Consider the following 15,789-nt stretch of genomic DNA (forward strand, 5'->3'; position numbering starts at 1 on the left):
GAAAATTCTAAATTGTGAACTGTGGCCAAAACAGGAATAGAAAATCTAATGGTGACACCTGGTGACCGCTATCAAAGAGGGCATTTCCCTCACTTTTGAAATATTTCCCCTCGCAAAAAACAATTAACAATTGCATCTGCTCTCTACATGATAAAAAAAAAAAAAAAAAAAAGGCTTTAGATATACTTATTTTCTCTTCGTTAAAAGGGTTTAAGATGCATACCTGAAGTAGACAACAGTATAATTTGCAATTATTTTTTTTTTTTAATGTGTATGTCGTGTATTTTCTTACATTAAACTGGATATATTTTAGCAGGCCAAACCGATCAGCGTATTGTTTGTAGTACTCCATCATCTTGGTGTTGTGCAAAAAGTTAGGATAGTCTTCTGGAATAGGGAAATCGCTGTAGCACATCATTTCTTTACTGGTGTTGGTAACAACAGACTCATAAATGCTGGATCTACCATCTTCTACCTCTGGCTAAAGAACACATAAAATGGAATAAAACTGAGCTCAGTGATATCAAAACTTTTTTTTACCAAGAATCTTAAAAAAAACACCATTTATATAATAAAACATGTATGGAGTATGGACAGATATACGTGTGCCAAATGCCAGATATACAGTGCCTTGAAAAAGTATTCATACCCCTTAAATTTTCCTAATTTTGTCATGTTACAACCAAAAACCTAAATGTATTTTATTGGGATTTAATGTGATAGACCAAAACAAAGTGACACATACTGTAATTGTGAAGTGGAAGGAAAATGATAAATGTTTTTTAACATTTTTTATTTGAAAATTGTAGCGTGCATTTGTATTCAGCCCCCTGAGTCTATACTTTGTAGAACCACCTTCCGTTGCAATTACAGCTGCAAGTCTTTTTGGGGATGTCTCTACCAGTTTTGCACATCTAGAAAGTTCAGAGCTCAAGTTCTGTCAGATCGGATGGAGAGCATCTGTGAACAGCAATTTTCAAGTCTTGCCACAGATTCTCAACTGGATTTAATTCTGGACTTTGAGTGGGCCATTCTAACACATGAATATGCTTTGCGAAAAATGGGGAGCATGGGGAGAGGGGAACAGTTGCTGAGGCTGAACCCACAACAGCCCACACAGTTGAGTAGAAGCGGGACTATCTCGGTACAGATGAAACAATATAAAACAGGAATAGATAAAAAAAGGGGGGAATTTATTATTAAAATAGACAAAACAAATATATATATATATCAACAGTTGGTCATGGTCGACTAGTTTCGCGGAGGTTCACCGCTTCATCAGGAAACCAATCTGTGAATTATATAGTAGAATAAACATATATAATACATTTCAGCAGTACAATATGTAATGTACAAGGGAATAAAAACTTACCACATGAGTGAATTGATAAGGCACAGAACCAGGGCGCCCGAAGGATGGTTCCCCCCACGGCGGGCATGGGGGTATTGGTAGTGGAAATCTGAATATGGGCATAACAGTATAATAAATATATAGATATATAAACCAGATTGGTTGTTTTGGTAGGGAAGGAGGGAGGGAGGTGGCGGATTGTTGATAGGTAAGGAACAGGCAAGATTGGGTAAGGACTGAGTGGTAAAGGATAGAATGAAGGAAAAAGGAGAAAAGAAGGAGAAAAAAGGAAGAGAAAAAGAAAGGGAGGATGAATAGTGGGGGGGGGGGGAGAAAAATGAATATGCTTTGATTTAAATCATTTCATTGTAGCTCTGGCTGTATATTTAGGGTCATTGTTCTGATAGAAGGTGAACCTCTGCCCAAGTCTCAAGACTTTTGCAGACTCTTAACAGGTTTTCTTCTAAGAGCAGGGCAGGCGCTCCCATTAGGCAAACTAGGCAGCCGCCTAGGGTGCATTGCCACCTAGGGGCGCAACCATGGCTGCTGGGTCCCCTCCAGAGGATCGGATCCCTTGGTGGCTGGTGGCTGGTTCCGTGCGGAGCAGAGTGTAGCGAGAGGCGGCTCCATCTGGCTGGCTTCAGAGTCACTGGGCAGGGAGAATGTACAGTCAGATCCCCCCTTCCCCGAAGCCAGGGGCAAACATTCCGATGTCTAGCAGCAGCTGTGGGTGTCAGCTCTCTGCCCACCCCACCCAGCCTCCCACCCTTGGTGATGTGCAGCCATTGGAGGGGCAGGGCGGGCGGCATTGTGCACAGAGAGACAGCCGGGAGGTATCTACCCAGCCTGGTCCAGACTGGCCATGGGACACACACTGGGCCGAGGCCGCCAGGCTACTTGTCCTGGAGCTGGATGAGTCCAAACAAAGCTGCTCATGCAGCCCGCCTCTCCGCGGCCAGCAGCCGGAGCCCAGAGGTGCAACCGAATGATCAGATGATCTGAATGGGAGAGGAACTGGAGGAAGTCTCTTGAGATCCTGGGACTGGTGACAACGACTGACGCCAACTGCCTGACATGCAGAGGGAGTTGGAAAGAAGTGCCACAAGTTAAGAACTTGTCGTCAGGTGGTGGTGGGGGGGGGGGGTGCAGGGGATGAGGGCTTCCAGTCAGCCCGTTTCACTGGTGTGTGACCCCCTCCACTTGGCTGCATCCCCCCTCTCTTTTCTACCTAACTCCATCCATCCACCTGGCTCATCCCCCCCACCTGGCTCATCCCCCCACCTGTCTGCACCCCCCTCCTGTCCACCTGGCTCAATCCCTCCACCTGGCTCCATCCAGTCAGACCTTTTCATTGGCGTGTGACCCCCCACATCCCCCCTCTCCTTTCCACCTGACTCCATCCTCCCACCTGACTCATCCCCCCGCCCGACTCATCCCCCCCACCTGATTCATCCCCCCTACCTGACTCATCCCCCCCACCTGACTCATTCCCCCCCACCTGACTCACCCCCCCCCACCTGACTGCACCCCCTCCTGTCCACCTGGCTCAATCCCTCCCCCTGTCTCCAATCCCTCCACCAGAAGTTCTGGTGCTAAAATGATTGCATTTATTTGGATTTTTTTTGGGGGGGGGGGGCACAAGTAGCTGGTCTCACCCAGGGCGCAAAATAGTCTAGTACCAGCCCTGTATAAGAGTGCGCTAAATTTGGCTCCATCTACCTTCCTATCAACTCTGACTAGCTTTCCCTGCTGAAGAACAGCATGCCCACAACATGATGCTGCCACTGCCACAGTTCAGGGATGGGCGTGTTCAGGGTGATGTGCAATGTTAGTTTTCCACCACACATAGTGTTTTGCATTTAGACCAAAAAGGAAAATTTTGGTCTTATTTCACCAGAGCACGTTCTTCCACATGTTTGCTGTGTCCCCCACATGGCTTTTTGCAAATGGGACTTCTTATGGCTACCTTTTAACAATGACTTTCTTCTTGCCACTCTTCCATAAAGGGCAGATTTGTGGAGTGCATCACTAATAGTTGTCCTCTGGACAGATTCCTCCACCTGAGCTGTAGATCTCGGCAGCTCCTCTAGAGTTACCTTGGCAAGAGGGCTGCTTCTATGATTAATGTTCTCTTTGCCCGGCCTGTCAGTTTAGGTGGACGACCATGTCTTGGTAGGTTTGCAGTTGTGTCAAATACTTTATTATTTTTGGATGATGAACAGTGCTCCAAAAGATGTTCAAAGCACGGGATATTTTTTTTATAACCCAACCCTACTTTAAACTTCTCCACAACTTTATCCCTGACCTGTCTGGTGTGTTTATTGGCCTTCATGAGGCTGTTTGTTCACTAAGGTTCTCCAACAAACCTCTGAGGGCTTCACAGAGATTAAATTACACACGAATGGACTAATTAGGTAACTTCTGAAGGCAATTGGTTTTAGTTAGGGGTATCAGAGTAAAGGGGGCTGAATGCAAATGCACACCGCACTTTTCAGATATTTATTTGTAAACAATTTTGAAATCCATTTATCATTTTCCTTCCACTTCCTAACTATGTGGCACTTTTTGTTGGTCTATCACATAAAATCCCAATAAAATACATTTACGTTTTTGGTTGTAACATGACAAACTGTGGAAAACTCCAAGGGGTATGAATACTTTTTCAAGGCACTGTAAAAACAGTGTTAAAAGACCTTATCTTGTACAATAGAATTCTAGTGAGCCAGGAACATGATAGAACAGCAGGGAGCATGTAGCGGGTCATAGGCGTACGTATGTGGCACCAGCAGTTACCAACAACTATTATGCCACATCAGTAGAATATGGGTATGCAAAAAGTAGTTGCATTTACAAATACATGATCATCTGACAATGGTGGAGCACACTGGTCACACGTGAGAATTACAGCAGGGGTTTTTACAACGGGGTATACACACGGTCGGAATATATGATGAAGAGCTCCCATTGGAAATTCCGACAGCCTAGAGGTGAGATGTGGGGTCTTATTGAGGACCTAAAGAGGACCTGTCATGCCATATTCCTATTACAAGGGATGTTTACATTCCTTGTAGTAGGAATACGTGATTAACCGGGGGGGGGGGGGGGGGGGGGGATGCTGCTGCCTGAAAAAGAAGAAATAAAGAAAAATATATAAAAAAAAAAGGGGGGGGTCCTAATTTAAGGGCCCTGAAGACCTCTGGGCCCTTAAATAAAAAAAAAAATATATAAATATTTTTTTAAAAAGGGGGCCCTTTAAAAATAAATTACAAAAAAGGGGGGTTGAAATCCGGGACCTCTGGGCCCTTTAATACAAAATAAATAAAAAAAATATATAAAAAAATAAAAAATATATATAAAAAAATAAAAATAAACATTTATAAAAAAAAAAGGGGGGGGGTTGCCATCCAGGGCCCTGGGGACCTCTGGGCCCTTTAATTAAAAAAGATATATATATATATATATATATATATATATACACAACATTTTTAAAATAAACATTTATAAAAAAAAGGGCGTTTGCCACATGGGGCCCTGGGGACCTCTGAGTCCTTTAATAATAATAATAAAAAAATATATGTATATATATATATATATATATATATATATATATATATATATATATATATGTATATATATATATATATATATATATATATATATATATACATATATTTTTTTATTATTATAGAAATAAAAATAAAAAAGAAAAGAAATAAAATAATATAAAAAAAGAATATATTTTTTATAAAAAAAGGGGGATGTTTACATTCCTTGTAGTAGGAATACGTGATCAACCGGGGGGGGGGGGGGGTGCTGCTGCCTGAATTGAGAAGCGGGAGGGGTCCTTTACAAGAAAAAGAAGAAATAAAGAAAAATATATAAAAAAAAGGGGGGTCCTAATTGAAGGGCCCTGAAGACCTCTGGGCCCTTAAATTAAAAAGAAAAAAAATAAAGAAAAAATATATATATATTTTTTTAAAAAGGGGGCCCTTTAATATATATATATATATATATTTTTTTTTTATAAAAATAAATTACAAAAAAGGGGGGTTGAAATCCGGGACCTCTGGGCCCTTTAATACAAAATAAATAAAAAAAATATATAAAAAAATAAAAAATATATATAAAAAAATAAAAATAAACATTTATAAAAAAAAAGGGGGGGGGGTTGCCATCCAGTGCCCTGGGGACCTCTGGGCCCTTTAATTAAAAAAAAAAATATATATATACACAACATTTTTAAAATAAACATTTATAAAAAAAAGGGCGTTTGCCACATGGGGCCCTGGGGACCTCTGAGTCCTTTAAAAATAATAATAAAAAATATATGTATATATATATATATATATATATATATATATATATATATATATATATATATATATATATAATAATAAAAAAAAAAAGAAAGAAATAAAATAATATAAAAAAAGAATATATTTTTTATAAAAAAGGGGGGTTGCCATCCGGGGCCCTGGGGACCTCTGGGCCCTTTAAAAATAATAATAATAATTAATTTATATATATATATATATATATATATATATATATATATATATATATATATATATATATATTAATATATATATGTATACAAATTTAAAATTAAATGAATAAAAAAAATATATATGTATTTTTTTTTATAAAAAAAAAACAAAAAAGGGGGGTTGTCATCCGGGGGCCCTGGGGACCTCCGGCCCTTTAAAAAAATAAATAAAAAAATGGTCCTTTAATAAAAAAATAAAATTATATTAAAAAATGTATATATTTTTTATATAAAATAAATAAAAAAAAGGGGGGTTGCCATCTGGGGGTCTCCGGGCCCCTGGGGACCTCCATACCTGTAAAAAAAAAAAAAAATCGCCCCTTAATAAAAAATAAAATAAAAATATATAATAAAATATATATTTTTTTAATAAAAAATATATATAAAAAAAAGGGGGGGTTGCCATCTGGGGCCCTCCGGACCCCTTTTTTTAAAGGGGGTTGCCATCCGGGCCCCTTACAGGTGTACTGCCTGTACCCCCTGATGGTGGCCCTGGACGTAAGTGAGGTGAGGTGTCACCACGAACGTTAGAGCGAGAGCAATAATTCTAGCCTTTAATGTAACCATTAAAAAAATTTAAAGCATCACCTATGGGGATTTTTAAGTACCAAAGTTTGACACCATTCCACGAGCGTGTGCAATTTTGAAGCGTGACATGCTAGGTATGTATTTACTCGGCGCAACTTCATCTTTCACATTATGCAAAAAAATTGTGCTAACTTTACTGTTTTTTTTTTAAGCACCTAATACTTTTTTCAAAATGAGTTTGAAAAATTGCTGCGCAAATAAATTGTATTCTCTATGGTCTCTGTTAAAACAACATATATATTAACCACTTCCCGACGGCCGTACGACTATATACGGCCGCAGGGTGGTTCTACTTCTCTGGGGCGTCGTCATTTGATGTCCGCCCCTTTCTGCGTTCCCCGCGCGCAGCGGGGAACTTCTGTTCTGGCCGTGTCCCTTGGACACAGCCAATCACAGATCGCGGTAAATAGCCAATCACAGCAGCTATTTACAGCATGATCTGTGCGGCCAATGAGAGATGATCTCATATGTTTACATATGAGATCATTTCTCATTGCCGGCTCTCCCACTGACAGCGTCCTGTCAGGGAGAGAGGAGACCGATCTGTGTCTCTTGTACATAGGGACACAGATCGGTCACCTCCCCCAGTCACCTCCCTTCCCCCACAGTTAGAACACTATATAGGGAATACATTTAACCCCTTCCTGACCCCCTAGTGTTAACCACTTCCCTGCCGGTCACATTTATACAGTAATTAGTGCATATTTATAGCACTGATTGCAGTATAAATGTGAATGGTGAGAAAAATGTGTCAAAAGTGTCCGATGTGTCCGCCATAATGTCGCAGTCGCAATAAAAATCGCAGATCGCCGCCATTACTAGTAAAAAAAATATAATAAAAAATAATAATTCTATCCCTTATTTTGTAAGCGCTATAACTTTTGCGCAAAAAACAGTCGCTTATTGCGATTTTTTTTTTTTTTTTTACTAAATAAATATGTCGAATATGTATCGGCCTAGACTGAGGATAAAAAAAAAAAATTGAGCTATTTACTACAGCAACAAGTAAACAATATTTTTTTTTCAAAATTGTCGCTCTATTTTTGTTTATAGCGCAAAAAATAAAAACCGCAGAGGTGATCAAATACCACCAAAAGAAAGCTCTATTTGTGGGGAAAAAAGGACGTCAATTTTGTTTTGGAGCCACGTCGCACGACCGCGCAATTGTCAGTTAAAGCGACGCAGTGGCGAATCGCAAAAAGTCCTCTGGGCAGGAAGGGAGTTTAAGTGCTCAGGAAGGAAGTGGTTAATGATTAGGAGTTCTTGTAACTTTCTCACCAAAAATAGCAGAGTATTGCCAGAATTAGGCAAGTGTTTAGACAGCAGTCAAACTAATAAAGAAGCAATATCATATCTAACCTTTACAGTATTGCCAAACCACTCAGCTTGTGTTCTCTCCCTCCTGCTCTCCTTGGTAGAAGAGAGGTGCGGTCATCTATAGTCAGTAACAGCTGCTATAAAACAGCATTGCTAACTCTCATCGCGCTCAGGAGAGAACACCACAGATCCTCATCGTGGTTGGTAAGATTGTACACTTTAGAGCACATTTCGACAGTCAAAAACTATAGAAATGATCCCTGAAAGTATAGTCTTAACTAATTCATGGCACCAACGGCGGCCAGCCCATAGCAACTGCTTGTACACCTTATGGAGAGAAATTCTGTCATGACAATAAAAAAACATTTTTATGTTGCTCTCAATGTACTTTATAAGACACATATACCTTAAAAACTTCAAATGTTATTCTGCACAAAATAGCTTTATATTAGGAAAGAGAAAGAGTAAATACAGCATGGCAATTCAGCATGTGAGCAGCACTGCAACCTGGGTGTGATTTACATACACCACTCCCACCGACCAATCAGACACTCCAAAAGATCTGAGTAGGCTGTGTCTAAACCAGTGGAACGAGCTACATAGCAAATAAGTAGAGGGTGGGACGTGTTTGCTACATAGTCTCATTGCTGTGTGTGATTGATGGTTTGTACCGCATTTCCTGATTAGACTCTTTTGTTTATGAGCTGCATAGAAGTACAGCGTAGAACGTACTCAGATAAAGTATTTGTTTTTTATATAATTTATATAAAAATACGTTTTTTTTTTTAAACAAAACACTGTGTTTCTAGATAGGATATAAATCCGTATAAATCAGAATAAAATAAATAAATCAGAATAGACACATGATCTGAACCTTGTACAAAATGGTATATAAATCATGGATTAAAGGTTAGAACAAATATAATTAATAAACAGTGGCAGATGTGATTTTCTTTTTAAAAATAATAATAAATATATAAATATATATATATATATATATATATATATATATATATATATATATATATATATATATACATATATATATATATATATATATATATACACACACATACACACACATATATACATACATACACACACACAGTATGATATATATATATATATATATATATATATATATATATATATATATATATATATATATAAATATATATATATATATATATATATATGTGTATATATATATATATGTATATATATATATGTATATCATACAGTATACAGTGGGGTAGATTCAGCAAGCAATTATGCCTGCATATCCATAGATACGCAGCGTAATTGCTAAGTAGCGCCGGCGTATCTACTTTCTGTATTCAGAAAACTCGATACGCCGACTGTAGCCTAAGATACCTCTGGCATAAGGCTCTTATGCCGTCGTATCTTAGGGTGCATTCTGACGCTGGCCGCTAGGTGGCGCAACCGTAGTTGTCAGCGTAGAGTATGCAAATTGCATACTAACGCCGATTCACAAACGTACGCACGGCCGGCGCTCGTTTTTTACGTCGTTTGCGTACATCATTTTCGCCGTAAGGCTGCTCCTGCTATTAGGAGGCGCAGCCAATGGTAAGTATGGACATCGTTCCCGCGTCGCGATTTTCAAAATTTGCGTTGTTTGCGTAACTCGTTCGTGAATGGCGCTGGACGCCATTTACGTTCACGTCGAAGCCAATGACGTCCTTGCGACGTCATTTAACGCAATGCACGTCGGGAAATTTTCCCGACGGAGCATGCGCAGTACGTTCGGCACGGGAACGCGCCTAATTTAAATGATCCACGCCCCCTACGGGATCATTTAAATTACGCGCGCTTACGCCGGCCCCTTTTCCGAAACACCGCTGCAAATTACGGAGCAAATGCTTCGTGAATGAAGCGTAGCTCCAGTAATTTACGGAGGCGTAGCGTAAAAACGGTACGCTGCGCCGCCGTATCAGTGCGCGCCCCTAGCTGAATCTACCCCAGTGTATATATATATATATATATATATTATACAGTGTGTGTATGTGTATATATATATATATATGTTACCAGAGCTTTTTTTCTCAAAAAATAGGTGCAGGAACTCAACCACGACCGTTCAGATTTCACAAACAGTAGAAGGGTCTTAAAGGGGCATTAAATACCAGAATTGCATTACATGCAGAGTTCAGGGGTTTACAAAGCTGTCACTTGTAAACACAGAAACCAGACTTCTGTGTTTACAAGTGATTGTGGTGAGTGGATACCAAAGGGTCTGAGCCAAAGGTGGTGGAACCGAGTTCCCCCTGAAAAAATGCCCTGTATGTTACATTATGCTATATACATGATGCTTTGATTTTTGCATTAGCAATGGTACTGGGATTAATTCCCTGAGCCCCTGGTCATACCAGTGTGACTTGTCATGCAATTTGACAGTTTCAAATCACTTGACAAGTCGCACCCTATTGTCCGCATTGGAAGCGGTCAAATCAGTGCGACTCGGACAGAGCTTCACCGCTTTTGGAAAGTAGTTCCTGCACCACAGTTGGCACGTTCAGGTGCGACCTGCATAGACATCTGTGCCTGAAGTCGCACAGATGTCTTCCAAGTAGCACTACTTTGAAACCAAGCTACTTCAAGTGATGTATGTCCCGATCGGTGTGACGGCTGTGTAAGAGACAAATGCCATGTCACCACGGCAGGGACTCCCGGAAGTGTGAAAGGATACCTTACAGGTATTCTGTCCCCCCTCCCCCCTAAAAGGTGCCAATTGTGGCACCGGAGGGTGGGAGGAATAAGATGATTGGAAGTTCCACTTTTGGGTGGGACTCCGCTTTAAAGTATATCTAAGCCAAAATGTTTGGTCAGTTTTGGATAGAGTGGGGAAGAATTGAAATCCCTTTGAACCTTTATTGCTGTCAGTTTTATATTGGTGTTCATTCCCAAGAAAATATAAAACAGCCAACACCTTCCTGGGGTTCAAAGATATACCCCATCGTCAGGGCTCAAATATTGTGTGTAGTTGGGAGCCATAAAAATAACTCAAGTATCTTCACCTCCATACCAGTATACACACCAGGATCCTTAAAGGGGTTGTAAAGGATTTTTTTCCCTAAATAGCTTCCTTTACCTTAGTGCAGTCCTCCTTCACTTACCTCATCCTTCCATTCTGCTTTTAAATGTCCTTATTTCTTCTGAGAAATCCTCACTTCCTGTTCTTCTGTCTGTAACTCCACACCCTAATGTGAGGCTTTCTCCCTGGTGTGGAGTGTCATGCTCGCCCCCTCCCTTGGACTGACAGTGACCTGTCAAAGTCATCTGACAGACCTTTCTCTGAAACACTGAAGGGTTGATCCAAGCTAAGTGAAAATTAGATTTGTATAGTGAATGTTCTATACTCCTTTAGAAAATCAACCACTGAATTCTTTCTTCAATAATATTGGTTACTGCAAGCTCCACACCACAAGCCTTCATTTTATGAATACGATGTAAAAAAAAGGCCACGTGTTTAGTAACATTGTAGTATTCAGCTGAGAGTTGATAGCTGTATCTGCTGTCTGCAATAATAGGATCTCTTAATAAAAATAGAATTTGTACTTTAATTTTTGTCACAGCTTTGGATCCTCCGATCAAATATGAGTTTGCACAGTCCAATGTTTCTGGGTTATACATACATTTCCTGTAATGAAGTCTGATGCTACACCTTCTAAAGTCAAGACTGTGGGGTGGGTTTTTTTTACGAAAGGCAAAACCACTTTGGACTACAAGTGCAAACTACGGGCCAGATTCTCAAAGAGTTACGCCGGCGTATCAGCAGATACGCCGACGTAACTCCGAATCTAAGCCCATCGTATGTCTAAATGTATTCTCAAACTGAGATACACTTAAACATGCCTGCGCCGTTGTATCTTAGGGTGCAATATTTACGCTGGCCGCTAGGTGGCGCTTCCATTGCGGTCAGCGTAGAATATGCAAGTGAGTCGTTACGCCGATTCACAAACGTACACTTGCCCGTCGCAGTAAATTTACGCCGTAAAAGATGCGCGGCGTAAAGATAAACATGCCCCCTAGGTGGCGTATCCAATGTTAAGTATGGCCGTCGTTCCCGCGTCGAAATTTGAAAATTTTACGTTGTTTGCGTAAATCGTCCGTGAATGGGGCTGATAACGTTGAAACCAATGACGTCCTTGCGACGTCATTTAGCGCAATGCACGGCGCATGCGCAGTACGTTCGGCGCGGGAACGCGCCTAATTTAAATGATCCACGCCCCCTACCCGGATCATTTGAATTAGGCGGGCTTGCGCCGGGGGATTTACGCTACGCCGCCGCAACTTTACAGGCAAGTGCTTTGTGAATCAAACTTGCGGCGGCGTAACGTAAATGCGATACGTTAAGCCACCGCAGATCTACGTGAATCTGGCACTACAAGTGCAAAGTACACTTGAAATTGCACTGAAACTGCACTTGGAAGTGAAGTCGCTGTAGAGCTGAGGGGGACATGCAAGGAAAATAAAAAACAGCATTTTAGCTTTCACATGATTGGATGATAAAATCAGCAGAGCTTCCCCTCTTTTCAGCTGTACCCCTCAGATTTACAGCGACTGCACTTCCAAGTGTACTTTCCCTTTGTAGTTTGCACTTGTAGTGCAACGTGGATTTGCCTTTCGTAAATAACCCCCTAATAATGTAATGTATTAATGCAGCATTAAAGGGGTTGTAAAGGTTCGTTTTTTATTTTCTAAAAAGGTTCCTTTAAGCTAGCACATTGTTGGTTCACTTACCTTTTCCTTTGATTTCCCTTCTAAATGTAGTTTTTCTTTGTTTTCTTTGTCTGAATTTCTCACTTCCTGTTCCTCCTCGGTAAGCTGTTCTGGCTGACTAACCCCCAGCCAGAACGGCTCGGATGGTGGGGGCAAGCTTACTGAGGAGAAACAGGAAGTGAGAAATTCAGATAAAGAAAAAAAACATTTAGAAGGGAAATTGAAGAAAAAGGTAAGTGAACCAACAATGCACTAGCTTAAAAGGAACCTATTTAGAAAATAAAAATCGAACCTTTACATCCCCTTTAAAAGCGATGGATATGCCCAAAAATTTACAGCAATCACAATATGTTACTTAAATTTAGTAATTCTTTTTTGGTGTGTGTGTGTGTGTGGTGTGTGGTATGTGGTGATGGTGGTGGGGGAATAAAGAACCAAATACACTAGTTATGTGTAATAGTGCGCATCCCATGTGCCGTAGGCTGTAAAAGTCCGCTCTTTATGCTGCCTTCATAGCTATCCAATATTGCCCTGATTTGAAATTTCGAAGTGCTGTATAGGTTAACGTTAACTGCTTATTGTGTGAAAAGGTGTTCCACTCGCCTGCCTATAGGTAGGGTGGTGCAGCATGGGGTGGATACAATAATTCACCCGGACAGGTGAAATGACAACTTGCATTGAATTAATGCAGTAACAGTTTACAACAAACCCAATAGGAAGGCCACCCAGCTTTGTACATTCATGGATCCAGTAGTATGACAAGCATAGATTCCAGCCATAACAACAGTGTTTGTTGAGAGGGGCAGAATACGGCCTGGTGTCTAGTGCCCAATCGGGAAGATGTGCAGAGAAGCAGCGACACTACACTTTACCTCATCATCAGGAATCTTTACCCTACGCTAGTACTGTCCCTCACAGACATGGAATCTGTTTCTACACTGTCTACTCATGAAATGCGTGCCAAATTTGCGAACCAGGACCTTAAGTGGGCTCTGCCTGACCCAAGATGGCTGCTCGATTAACATGGGGTGGTAGTATCCAATAGGATAGCTTCCCCAGTGACCCAGGAAGCCACAGATGAACCTTGTTCCCCCTGACTTCCTCCTCTCCAACAACAGTGCCGCTGTGCAGAGCACCACCTGCTGTGGAGAAAACCAACTGCACGTGCCTACACCCCCCCCCCCCACACACACACACATTTAACAGATGCTGTCCTTGGCATCGCAACAACATGAAATAACTGTATAACTTGTAACACAGTAGGACATGTTAGGCAAAGCAATATAAAAGTTTCAAACAACATAGTCTGAATATCTTGCAGGTAGTTGCCCGTGGTTAGACCCCAAAGGGCATGGGTCTTCAGACCCTCACTGGAGCCTCAGGTGGAGGGCTGCTAGGTGTGTCTTCTACTCTCTCTTCACCTGAGCCTCCAGGGGATTCCTCAGGTGAGTCGGCACAGTCTGTACAGGCCCATAGGCGGGCCCTCCAAGCTGCTGCCAGTTGTCAGGTTCTGGGTTCTGACAGGCTAGGGACATGAGACTGATCAGTGGTAGGAACCAGTCTATTGGTGTTTCACATACCAGAGGAAAATCTGCAGTGTCAAACACTTTCTGATTGCCAGGGTTTTTTTGGGAGCTGCCACCAGCCAATACACAGGGCCTTAGCATATTACAGTGCAGTCTCCTTGTGATGGAATCGGGCCTTTCAGGGACTACTATTCCTTCAGACCTATAGGGACTGTCGTTGCATGTCCCAGGGGTTGGCCCTCTGCCCCAGCAGGGTAGGTTGCACCTTATCTTTTTTCACACAGAGCCTTCCACACTGGCCCTGCCTTCAGGCTGATGATGCATTGATCCCGTAGTATGTGGTCTGAATCAGAACTATCAGCACAGCCTCAAACATCTCTTTTTTCCAGCCACCTCCACAGGTTCTGCATAGCCACCCTGTAGTAAGTGAGGTTCTCATCCTCCTGTTTCCATATGAAGAACCTTTGCTGCAGGTATGGCAACAGTAGTTTCTCCCCAAATATGCCCTCCAGTTGTGCCACAATCTGTTACAAAGTGGCACATTTGTGTTTTGGGAGTGCCAACGCCACAAGGCAAGCATCACCCTCCAAGACGTAAATGGACAGCTCTGCCACCAGCTGGACCAGGACCTGGTACAGGCACGCAGCACTCTGCAGTCTCTCCTCCCATTCTGCCACTGGGATGTTGGAGCCATTGAAGTTCGGTGTTAGGACTAAGGCCAAATTCCAGGGGAGCCATACTGTAGCCTGATCCTTCTTCCACACCGTTGCCTGAGACATATCTTGCCCATTGCTGCCAAAGGTAGTTGGGCTGCAGTGTGGTGCAGGGACAATAATTCACATGGGCAGGTGCAATGACAACTTGCATTGAAGTAATTCAGTAACAGTTTACAACCAACCTAGTGGGAAGGCCACCCAGCCAGGTACACCCTTATGGATGCAGTGGATTCCAATGGTAAAAACAGTGTCTGTTGAGAGGCAGAATGTGGTCTGGCTGTCTAGTTCCCAATTGGGATAAGATGTCCAGAGAAGCAACGACCCTACACTTCCCCTTTTCATCAGGAACCTTTCCCTTACGCTAGTACTGTCCCTCACAGACCTGGCACCTGTCCCTACTCTGTCTACCCCTGAAATGCATGCAGAACCCAGGAACAAGGGCATTAGGTAGTCTCTGCCTGACCCAAGATGGCTGCTCAAGTCACATGGGGTGGCAACATCCAATAGGATAGCTTCCCTGGTGACCCAGGGAAACCTTCTTCCTCTCCAGGAACGGTGCTGATGCACAGAGAGCCACCAGACTGCCTCTTGCCCTCTCCACCCTAATACCATTCTCTCACTATGCAGAACCTTCTGAGAATAGAGGAGGGTCAGATAAATAACAAAATCTCCACCACCCATTCACATCTTGCAAAGCATTGTTGAATAATATTAGTATGAGAACTCTGTATAGCTGAGAGGGCAGAAGAATGAATGGCACAGTTCTTCACACTAGCAGTGGTTGCTGTGAAGCCATACAGCACTGGAAGATAACCACTTGAGATAATATCCGATGGTTAAGAATGTGGCATAACGCAGCAGCCTGCATGACAATGACAAGGGGATACACACCACAACAAGTAAACCCGATGTAAACCCGAAATGTTTTATTTTATTTTTTGATGTCACATGGTACAGTATAAGATTTCCTAATATCTGTGCCCAGTCTTGCCACACAGAGTTAAT

The 15,789-nt window shown here is 41.8% G+C and overlaps 1 protein-coding gene and 1 non-coding gene across 2 annotated transcripts in view; both read right to left on the reverse strand.

Moving 5' to 3' along the window:
• The window catches only part of LOC120945765 (dimethylaniline monooxygenase [N-oxide-forming] 2-like), a 61,066-nt gene that overhangs the window by 20,586 nt on the left and 24,691 nt on the right, over positions 1–15,789 (reverse strand). The window contains exon 3 of the mRNA XM_040360146.1: positions 293–481. Within this exon, the coding sequence (XP_040216080.1) occupies positions 293–481 (189 nt within the window). The remainder of the gene's footprint in view (positions 1–292; positions 482–15,789) is intronic.
• On the reverse strand, positions 7,862–8,078 carry LOC120946327. Its single transcript, XR_005750664.1, has one exon. It is a non-coding gene; the product is annotated as a small nucleolar RNA U3 (small nucleolar RNA).

The sequence above is a fragment of the Rana temporaria genome, chromosome 7 (assembly GCF_905171775.1).
Source record: "Rana temporaria chromosome 7, aRanTem1.1, whole genome shotgun sequence".
In the NCBI taxonomy this organism is placed as follows: Eukaryota; Metazoa; Chordata; class Amphibia; order Anura; family Ranidae; genus Rana; species Rana temporaria.